General features: G+C 40.6%; 1 protein-coding gene across 1 annotated transcript in view; it reads right to left on the reverse strand.

Annotated features, from left to right (window-relative positions):
• Positions 1–2755: 2755 nt before the first annotated feature.
• The window catches only part of LOC148525424 (sialic acid-binding Ig-like lectin 13), a 42175-nt gene continuing 32794 nt past the window's right edge, over positions 2756–12136 (reverse strand). Inside the window, exons 7-9 of the mRNA XM_088470929.1 lie at positions 8378–8468; positions 6181–6304; positions 2756–2917 (exon numbers count right to left, since the gene is read on the reverse strand). Of these exons, the coding sequence (XP_088327055.1) occupies positions 2756–2917; positions 6181–6304; positions 8378–8468 (377 nt within the window). The remainder of the gene's footprint in view (positions 2918–6180; positions 6305–8377; positions 8469–12136) is intronic.

The raw sequence follows: 12136 nt of genomic DNA on the forward strand, positions 1-12136 counted from the left end.
ATACTATAGCCAGAAAGAGGTGGACATATACTGTACTTCTAGTTTTAAAACACTTAGGACCTCATTCAGAGTCGGTCGAAGCGCCACCGATGTTCGCTATACTGCGCATGCGTAACGTCCGCAATGCGCGTGCGCAAACTAGCTATTACGATCAGAAATTTCTCTCTCCTTGAACACAGCCAGGTCGGTAGTTTGAGTGACAGATGGAGGCGTTTGTGGGTGGTAACAGGGGAAGGTGCTTGAAAACGGGGGAGTGGAGATCCGGACGCAGGCATGCCTAATTATGCGAACGCGTTTTATGGGAGTACATACGGTTTATGGGAGTGCATAATTAACAAAGTAGCGTCATGGCACATGTGACATGGGAGGTTTTTACACTGACATGATCGTAGAGCTTAAGAGATGGTATGGTCAACCTTAAGCTCTACGACCAGTTCCGATGGTTCCCGATGGTCTCGATTAATCCTTATATGCCCGGAGATGACGTGTAATGTGTACGAGAAGGGGGTGTATTTTTTTGTATTCCAGCCGCTTCCTTCCCTTGGTCGGCCAGCTACCGATCCGAACTTAGGGACGCAACTTGCGAGGGAATCATTTGCATATCCGGCCCCTTTTCCCATACGACCGTGCGGCCGCTTCGACCGACTCTGAATGAGGTCCTTTGTGCTTTAGCACAGCCACGTCAGCAGCCCACTTTAGTACAGCCACTTTAGCACAGCCACGTCAGCAGCCCACTTTAGTACAGCCACTTTAGCACAGCCACGTCAGCAGCCCACTTTAGTACAGCCACTTTAGCACAGCCAATTCAGCAGAGCAGAGCACAGCAGCGTGCCTGAACTGGAGTCAAATGGTGCCAAGTCACTGCCGTGGCCCCCTTATATATCAAATCCAAAACCCACGAGAATCCAATGCCGGGAGGATGCCGTTTTGCCTCAGTCTGGAATCTGAGTCTGGCGGGAACACCAGAGCCGCGGCTCAGATAGACTTGGATTCCAGAAGTTTGGTGCGGCTTGGCATAAGCAAACGCAGGGGCGGGTTTCCGTCTGCCTGGAAACCCCCCTCCCCAGCCCACACCATGACCACAATAGAAATAGTAATATAATAGAATTTTACTAGTGCTGCACGTTCTTCACAGTATCACAAATGAAATAATTAGCACCACCTGTGGATCTTTTAGCATGTATCAGTCAGTAATAAATACACCTGTGCACCAACTAGGAGATCTGGAAAACATTCACTGTTAAGGATGTGCTGCTATAGAGCCCAATATGTACTTATATGTCCAGGGCAGCGCTAGGTTCCTCTGCTCCCCCAGACTCCCGGACTTGCTCTAATGCTCTGGAATGGTGCCCACATCTAAATTAAAACCATTCAGCTCAGGCAGGATGGCCCTACTGCCACATTTAATGGGTTACAGTGCTGGTCCTCTATTGCTGGACTGATGACACACAATACACTTTGTATGACACATATTAAAGCTGGTTAAGTGCTAATTCTACCCTCTTCATGGACTGGCCACACTCACTCTAAAAATCAGGCTTTTGGAAAACCCCCTCTAGAAATCCTGCGTACAGTATATACCATAGTACTGTGCAAAGTTTTGATGACCGTAGACACAGTGATCAGCCATTGAAACTTCAGATGAAAGACAGATCTTGCTTACTTCCCTTCAAAATCAGAAGATGTCCAGCAGTGCCATCAGCTCAGAACTGGCTGAAACCAGTGTGACACAAGTCCCAGCAGGATACAAGTTTTGCATATCAAATGAATCAGCCCAGTCTGCTGGTGTGTCCTAGTCACATTGCATTGCGACTTAAGAGTAGTATGGGACCTGGCCGATCACTCACACCAGGCAAATCGTGCTGCATGGCATATTGAGACTGGACGAATGAGGACATAACTGTAACATCGATTCTTGTCCTTTAAGTTTTAGGAATAAAACAAAATAATAATAAGGGATAAACAAGAAAACAAAAAAAACTATTTTTTACAAACTAAACTTATAAATTAAGTCTTCTAGTATCAACTTTTTTTGCAAAAGATCTTTGGAACATGTTTTAATCACAAAAGTTAGTAAAAATTAAACTTTCTAACAATTAGAAATAATTAAAAAAAAACATAGTCAACTTAGGGGTCTAGTTACTAAGCAGTGTTAGGAGACAGAGTGAAAAGTGACAAGAAAGTGATAAGGTACCAGCCAATCTGCTCCCAACTGTCATTTTTCAAACACAGCCTGTGAGATGACAGTTGGGAGCTGATTGGCTGGCACCTTATCACTTTTCACTCTGTCTCCTAACACTGCTTAGTAAATAGACCCCTCAGTCTTAGTCTGAGTCTTAAATGAATGAGGTCACTCTTTGCTGAGAGGTGCCGAGCTGGGTGGGGTATGAGATGTCCAAACGCACTTTACGCACATGTACTCAATGTTCTAGCGCTCACTGCACTAAACCACCATCACTACGCAAACTGGCAATGTCACAACTCCAGCTACGCAAAATGTCAACTTGTGTGCAGTATTTTTTAAAAAGTTATAAGTGTTTAAATCTTTTTGGGGTATGTCACACCCCACCTAGTTCACTGCAGGTTAATTCAAAGACATTAAGTAATATTACTTTTTAAGAAATGTCAAATATCATATAATTAAGATTTTAGAGGTGATATTTTAGATCATGAATAACTAAAACAACGAATAGAAAGTGTAGCCATACAAAATGGTGGAAGAGAAGTATTGTGAGTGGTGGATTCTTGGCACAATCTAAATGACCCTTTTTGGCTTTATCTGTGCATATTCAGACTCTGGTTGGTCTATGGAGACTCTTGAGGGTTCAGTAGGGAAAGATATGTTGGAATAATTCAACTCCTCATCTTGGTCTGAGACGATGCTTCTTGTATCTACTCGCATACTGGTTTGTTTGACCTAGGAAACATTTTTAAACAAGACATTAAAGTTTAAACTATCCACACTATGGCTAGTGTCCTGCAGGCTGATGTGACCCTCCAATCCTCAAAATAACTCAGTGGGCAAACTTTAGAGTCGATGCATAGTTTAGAGTTAAGGTGGGTACACACTATACAGGTATATCTGCAGATGATGGTGGTTCATACACACTGAATGGACATCATCTGTGCCTGGTGACCGGGGGGGGTGGGTCGGGGGCATGTTCCGACCCCCTCCCGGTGGCTGCCGCTGTGTGTGTACGGGAAGTCTGTAGACCGCCCTTACACTCTTGCCGATGGACAGATATGTCTACAGACATATCCATCCATCCATCGACTGTGCAGCACAGCCAATGCAATATATCTGTGAACGACGACGTTCACAGACATATCACAGGTACACACTGGCCAACATGCTACAGGCCGATCAATTGATTGGCCAATATATCTGTCAATGTGTACCCAGCATTATGAATACATACTTAAGGAAGTGCATTAGAGATAATAGTACATCTTGAAAGTTGGAAAAATATGTTGCACTGCAGAGGGGCTTTAGAGTTGGAGAATATGTGAATCATAGTTTAACTGTAAAATTTAAGATGCCCAGAATTTGTGGGCTGCACCCAAAAGGTGGTAGTACTGTATTTCCCTGACATATTGGCATTTGCACATCTTACATTGCTATATGGGTTTCCCGGGTACAAATTTGCACCTAGAGTGCTGCTAATAGTACTCATCATCATTGCATATATTATTACACCTGAAAAAACACAATCCAAAAAGTAAGAGGGGATTGTCATATGGGGGGTACGTTTATGAAGCATAAAACATGACTTTTATAAATATGAATATTTTAAAAACAGCTATATAAAATAAAAAAATAAAATAATTGTGTGGAAAAAAAAAGTTTGTGACATAAAAAACTGATCGTACTATTTATATATTACATGTGAATGTATGAGGGAGTGGGTCTCTTTTTTATAATATATAGACGGACAAAGGCCCTGATTCATTATGGATCGCTATATGCACGCAGTCTCACTGCAAAAATATGCTAATGATTGTAATCGCTATGCCGTCACAGCCAAACATAAAAACGCCCACCTTATCTTACACACATCCGTAATACTTTGCAAGACTGCAAAACCATCGGTACCATCGAGTACCATCGGAGCCTCACGCACACTTGCACAAGGTCTGACCTTACTCAGAAATTACTAAGCTTCCGGTGCTCAGTGAGTACTCAAGCTGCGTATGGCATCGCAGTGGCTAATTTATGCACGCCCCTGTAACTGCGTTCAAATGCACTGGCACGCCTGCCTTTCTCTGACCATCCCCCGTTCACCACCCACCAAACGGTCACTTGCTGTTAATCACTCTGTGTTGGGTTTGCGTAGTCACTGCGATCACAGTCCAATCGTAGTGGAGTCTTCGCGCACGAGCACTGCGATGCATTTGCAGAATGCAACAATCGGCTGACTGCGTGCGTAATAGCAGTTGTGATCGGTAATGAATCAGGCCCTATATATGCAATATTAGTGTTAGAATTACACTTTATAGTTCTTCTCCGAAATAAGGAGATAGAAAATGAGGAGATATCTCAGGTATGTTACTAGACCTATATAGTACTAGCACAGGTAAAATACTGATTCTTAATTATATTTATTATCCCTTATTAACTGGGAATTCAAAATGTATACCATATTAGAAATAATGCTGTTTACCACTGTATATTGTTTGTTTAAAGTAGAGAGATTGTTACTGTGTATATATTAAGTGAAATCCATTTTCAGAATAACCCCTAGAACAGTGGTTCCCAAACTGTGTGCCGCGGCACCCTGGGGTGCTTCGGGACACTTGCAGGGGTGCTTCAGGTTGGTGGCCCAGCACCAAATCAATTTATTTATGGTCAATGTAATGTAAATATGTGGACAAACAGAAGCGCAATCCTGTCACCCACTACATAACTGAACCTAGGGATGACAAGTCAGCACAATTTACTACACTTTACTACTTTATTACATTTTTCTTCTGAATTTCTCAATAACAAACTTTTGGCTTAGGGGTGCCGTGAAAACAATTCTGATACACTAGGGCGCCGCAATTCAAAAAAGTTTGGGAAACGCTGCCCTTGGATATTGTGTATTATTTAAGCATATTCAAACAAAATACTATATTTTAAGGTAACTACTTTGATTATATAGGCAGCAACTGGTGTAGAATTAGATACTTATTAGGCCTACTAATTTTTATTGTATTGACATTTATATTTATCTTTACATCTGAAATTCCCTGTGACAGCGCCCCTATTTTCAGTTTTATTTCTTGTATATTCAAACAAAGTATCTGAGTCATCGAAAACCCTTCTCCACATTGGGTAGGCCTTTAGGTGTATTTTATTTATATTGTAATCATCATATACCTGTGTAAAATAATTGGCACAAATGCCTGTGTAAAATATTTGGTAAAAAAAGGAAAGAAACTCTGTGTTTTCTGGGTCAGTTTGCTGATATACTTTAGTTTACTGTATGCTGGAGCATTAAATAATTAGCCACCAGAAAGATGTTTTATCATTAGTTGTATCTTTCAATAATTATACTGACACACACACTAATATATTTCCACCGTGACTGCAGTACATAAGTTAGCAGATAGATGGAGCTCTAAGTATAATGAGGTTCTCCCAGGAATATATAATTACTGGATGCAGTTTATTTACCGGCGTCCGGAATGCCGGACGTTGGAATACCGACGCTGGAAGCCTGACTCTATACTAAAGATAGGCGTCTGTGACTGCAGCTGTATCTGTATAGGAAATGCTACCCTACAGTGTCAGCAGCTGTACTCCACACCACGTTGCATTGTGATGATTTTACAAACTTGATCGCACACAGAACATACACATGCCACATATCATATTAATCAGCAAAGTCTGCTTGTGCGTGTTATTCGCACCACATTGCGAAGAGGATGCATTTGAGGCTAAAAAGACGCACGGCGTGGCTGAGTCGCACAGGAGCTGGCGGCTCTCACACGTACTGTGTAACTTGACTCATAATGCAGGGAAGATAGACGAGGAAGGACATATCTGTATGTAATGAATATGTATTTTTGGCGTGCATGTGCAATGCAAGTTTGCTTATCTTATGCAAAAAATAATCAGATGTACATCCACCTGTAATTGAGCCCTGAAATAGATTCAAAAAGTTGGTAAATACTGTTAATTACCACCACACTACTCACCATAGATCTCTGCTTAATTTTTCTAACATTCATGTATAACTGGTTGGGATCCTCCACAGTGGGGTCACCAAAATTGGGCGATTCCGCAGTGGGGTCATTGTTTGGTTTCTTAGACATCTGTTTCCTGCCAATGAAAGGGATGTTTCAATAGAACATATCAATGATCAGTACCATTTAGAGTAAGATACATTGCTGTCAAAATTGCAATTTTTATTTTGTTTGTTTATAACTTTTTGGTTAATATGAAATTTTCTTTATTTAATTTTTACTAATACGAGGCCACTGACACCCAATGCCGGATACCCAGTATCACTACCACACATAACTCTCCCATCTACATAGGTTTCTAGTTTGAGAACATTATTTACCTTAACAAAACAAGGAGCCTGAAAGTATGAAAGTATAAATGGAGTCTATCCATATTCATACCACTGATGTCTAACATTGTTTTATTGCACACAAGTGTTAGATTAATATCATCTTAGTGTTCACAGATATGTACAAGCCAAGAAACACTGTTTTCAGCAACTCGGTTAAAGTTTGATTTGATTTTCAGGATCCCAGCAATAGTTCATCCCACCCACTTTCTATCTGTCATCTACAGCATAAGCATGCACAGTCCCATGGCAAGGGGTATGCTTCCCCTGCTATCTCCCAGACATAGACTAACCCCCTCCGGAATATACATTATCTGTCCTACCCAGCACCCCATGACATACACTACAATTCCTATCCTATCCTTCCTGGGACATATGCAATCTGCTATACTATACTCCCTTGGACAAAAACAACAATTCCTCTGCACCGACCCTGGAATATATATGCTACCATCCCTACCAATCCCCCCCTAGGACATACACTCCTCACCTGGCCAAGGTTTTGGTCTCTGCTACTTTCTTCTCCCCACTGGTGAAGGCTTCCAGGAAGGAGGAAGTCTCATTTTCCATCCAAGATGGCAGATGTAAAACTACATTATTTAGATGCAGCATTTTCACATCAGCCATCTTGGATTAAAAAAAATGGCTGCTACTTTGCTTGGAGCTAAGGAGGAGATGCTTTAGGTAGGGGTTGAATCTCCCTAAAGAATGTGCGGGTGCACACCCTGCACACCCCATGTGAATGCATGTAATCTACAATACAATCTCTTGAAGTCATTTACAATCTAGAGCTGCAAAGCATAAAGTAAATGCAGGTTTGTATCCACCAGGATGGGTAAGGGAAGCTGGTGCTCGGGATCCCGGCAGTCAGAATTCTGATGCCAGTATCCAGACAGGGTTAGAATACTGACACCTGTTGGTCAGTATTCAAGCCCTTCCCCTTCCCCTCTCCCTACCCCTAACCCTCCCTCCCTGGTGCCTGACCCTAACCTCCCCTCTAGTGCCTAAACCTATCCTACTCCTCCTTGCACCCTAAACTTAACCCTCCCCATAGTGCCTAACCATCCCCCTCCCCACACCCTAAACCTATCCCTCCCCCCTAGTGCATAACCCTAACCCTCCCCCTAGTGCCTAATCCTAACCCCTAACCCTCCCTCCCTGGTGCCTGACCCTAATCTCCCCCATAGTGCCTAAACCTAACCTTCCCCTCCGTGCACCCTAAACCTAACCCTCCCCTCCCCCCTAGTGCATAACCCTAACCCCCCCCCCCCCCTAGTGCCTAACCCTAACGCTAACCCTTCCCTCAACCCCACTACTTGCCTCTGAGATTCCGGCCTGGATGCCGGCACCGGGATTCTAACAAGTGTTAGGATTCCGGCTCTGGGATTCTGAGCACTGTAATCCCTGCGGTTGTTATATTGACTGCATCCTTCACTACAGTATGTGCTTCAGTTTGCAACAGGGTCCTTAGGTTTGCGAAGCAACACAGCAGCACTTGTGGAGGAGCAGCAGCTTGTACTTGCAGATGGGAGAAGTTGTGCACAGCTTAAAGTTGGTGCATTTCAAGCAATGTAAGTAGCAGGGTACCAGTTAAAAAAAACTTTAAACTAGATTATTTTAATGAGAGTTCAGAAATCTGCACTTCCTATGTTGTTATCCACAGTTTTTATACAATTCTTTTATCATCACTCATCAATGTATTCAGTTATTAGATATCATGTATTTCTCTCATGCATGTTGTATAATAATTCCACTTATGCTGTAAACAGAAACAATTATAACCATGTTGTAAGTGACATATAAAACATATTAATCCTTACTTTGTGATTTTTGTTATTAGAAGTACAGCAAGGACAATGCCCATCGCACACATGATTCCAATCATTATATCACGGAGTGTGGAATTCCCATCTATAAATCAAAGGTAAAAGCAAAGTTTTAAATTGTAAAATGTTTTCAATTCAACATTTAACCACATTGTTTTTATTTTTCACATGTATAAAACATTAGTTTAACAAATTTGTTTACTAAGGATTATGGATTTACAAAATGTTTACTGAATTAAATATGTTGTTTCTATAATTGATGTGCAGTTTGGTTCTGCTGAAAACACCAGAACGTAAGGGTTTTGATAAGAACAGAGTCCTGGCTCAGGACACTTTGGGGGTTCCAAGTAGAACAGAGTCCTGGCTCAGGTCACTTTGGGGGTTTCAAGTAGAACAGAGTCCTGGCTCAGGTCACTTTGGGGGTTCCAAGTAGAACAGAGTCCTGGCTCAGGTCACTTTGGGGGTTCCAAGTAGAACAGAGTCCTGGCTCAATTCACTTTGGGGGTTTTGAGTAGAACAGAGTCCTGGCTCAGGTCACTTTGAGGGTTCCGAGAATAACAGAGTCCTGGCTCAGGTCACTTTGAAGGTTCAGAGTAGAACAGAGTCCTGGCTCAGATCACTATGGGGGTTTCGAGTAGAACAGTCCCGGATCAGGTCATTCCACAAGTTGGATCTCTAATCTAAACAATGGATTTTGCATGATTTGGATTGCATGTAAGTCTCTCCATTGTCATTTCAGGTGCCAAAATTGGTCAAAATTTACAGGAAATTACTGGAAATGATTGATTTTAACTGTTTTTATATATTTGTTTAAAGAAATCCAAAACCTAAACTAAACCAAAACACTTGAGGGTAGTTTTTCCAAAAACAATACCAAAACCTGACAATGTTTTAGAACCAAAACCAAAACACGGGGATCTGCGCACATTTCTAACTTCTATGTCCTTCATTATCTGTTAGAATTGCATGCTAGATAATAAAGGAGGTTAAAATTAATGACTGCATTACAATAGTCTTGGGTAGGATGTCAGTCAGTCAGAAGAAATATTAATTTGGTTGACACACGCAGCATGTACGTAGTTTTGGATCTGTATCTCCTTCAAGGTTTTGGATCTGGATTTGGTTTTACAAAACCACCCTCAAGTGTTTTGGTTTTGGTTTTGGATATGGATTTTAAAAAAAAAAATAGATAAAAAGTTTTAAAAACAGCTAAAATAATGTCATTTATGCAATCCAAAACCCGAAATTCGGATTTAAAATCCGAATTCCGAACCACAGAAAAATCAGTACTGCAACTCGGATTTACCCGGATCTCCTCAGGAGATCAGAACCGCGACTCGGATTTACCCTGAGTCACGAAATTCGGGTGGATTTGAATTTCTGGAGAACCGAACTGCACATCTCTAATATACAGTACAGCCCTATTTAGGGCATTATTGGACATGGGAATTTTAGGCAAAATTTGGTATTTTCCAAATCAACATGCAAGGTTTTGACATTTTGTAAACTGCCATAAAAACTAGAGATGAGCGGTTAGATTTCGCCGAATTAGCGCAAGTTTGGATTTAGTTCGGCTTTATCTAATTGGCTATCCAAAACACGTTAAAGCCGGATAGCCAATATGATGCCGTTTTTGAGATCTGAACATACTGTAACAGACTACTACCGAGAAAAACTGAACGCTCATCACTAGTAAAAAACTAGCAGAAAATCAGGTATTTAAAACACAAACAAAATGAAAAAAAAGTCCATGTATGCACAATAGCGCAGCCGGCCCCCAAACTGATATTAAAGTAAACGCCTTAGCGATCCAGTTACACATCACAGGGATGGGCACCTATTAAAGCCCCTTTCTCTTTATGTGAAAAATCCGGTGATACATAACTTCTTTTTGCTGTGATAAGCAGTGATAAGAAGTTATAATTATCGGGTCTAAAATGCTGTTAATAATAAATAGGTCCCATTATGCAAGGAAGTTTTCTTTAATTGCTAACAACTCAAAGCTATTTAGGGAAATAACTGAGCATTGCAAATTGAACATGTACATTTTATTTACAGTGCTTGTGATTACAATACATGAACTTTAAACAAAGAGTCAATTATAAATAAAACAGAACTAAATATGGGGAAATTTTTGTTCTACCAGCACTATGGGGCCTATTATTACAATACATACTAATGGAATATCAATATTTAAAGTCCTAAAAAATGGTCAGCTGGCACCCTAGAAAGATAAGAGGAACTTGGTTTAAAAAGGAAGTTTCCTCTTTCATTTTTTTAAATACGACTTGGCCTCTCTATTATACTATAGGTCACTATTTAGCAAGTACATGCCTGTATTGGTAAAAAATTAAATGCTCTCTCTCCTTGGTTTACAAGGGCATACAGTATTCTATATGTGTTCAATATGCTAATACCAGTCCAAGCAGTGTGGTCTCTTTACCAAAAGTCCCCTGCTACAAACTAGCACTTCTATAGTGGAGGAAATGTATTCAATCATAGAAGCTGATATCCTGGCTTCCCCTGTATGATGGGGGCAGCCAGGTAAGGATAGAAGAGGAGCTTGATGCATACATGTGGGCAAAGCGAGGGGCGTGGCACCACAATTGCGTCATTGTGGTCCCACTATACCAGGTCACGATTCTGGGTATTGTGAAGTGGGTGTAGTGTTATGATGACAGGATTCAGCATGAATTGCATCAGCAAGTTGCCCAAAACCATTCACTGTACTCTGGATTGGGTGGCGGTTGCAGTGGCTTCTGGGAGACTCGTTTATTTTTCCAAGCATCCAGAAGAGCCTTCTATCAGAGAATATTGATGTCATGCTATCTATATTGCTCTGGCACTCCGGACCATGGGATATCCGACACCACGAGGAAGGTGTTTTGCCCTGTGTTTGGATCTAGAGCTGGCGAGAAGGTCCAAGCCGGGACCTGGATCTATTCGGAACCGATAAGTTCGGGTGGGTTCCGTTTCCAGGAAACCGAACCTGCTCATCTCTACTAATAAGTAGCTAATTAGGCATCCACATTAGCGGGAATGAATGATGCAGCAGAAATTTTCTCTTAATTCACTTAGCTTAAAGTTATTACATATCAAATTTGAACATAAATTTATGATTAGAGAAATTATTCCCTTTTACCCACTTTGACAAATCTTATTTATTATAGCTCCTAGTTAAAGTATTTGCAAAACTGAGATAAGTCAGTATAAAAATGTAAAAAACATCACAACTTCCGATATTTATGCTTGTTCCAATGAAATTAGAGAACAAGCTTTGAAAGCCATAGTATAAACTGAACTGAATACATTAGTTACACATAATATTTATATGCAGAAATGCTGAAAACGATGAGAAAATAATGATAATAATAATAATAATAATAATAATAATAATAATAATAATAATAATAATAAACAATCATATGACTAACACTAAATTAAAATCCACGAATGGGGGTGGGGGGGACACAACACTAACACCGCATATCAAACACACTAAAAGTGTAATCATACTGCAGGTGTTGGGAGGAGTAGTTTCTTGTAATGTGTTAGATTTGCTTATAAAGATATAAAATTACACATAATTTATAACATGTGATTAATACAATCATTCTTAATATCTATGTATACAGCATTATCAGAAAGTATCCTTTATACTAAAGCAGAGTTTATGTTGTCATAACATTTTTCATTACATTTTTCATGGTGCCTGAGGCCCATATTTAAAATTGACTCCAGCCACTCACACAG

Source organism: Taudactylus pleione, unplaced genomic scaffold, assembly GCF_031769625.1.
Source record: "Taudactylus pleione unplaced genomic scaffold, aTauple2 ptg000108l, whole genome shotgun sequence".
In the NCBI taxonomy this organism is placed as follows: Eukaryota; Metazoa; Chordata; class Amphibia; order Anura; family Myobatrachidae; genus Taudactylus; species Taudactylus pleione.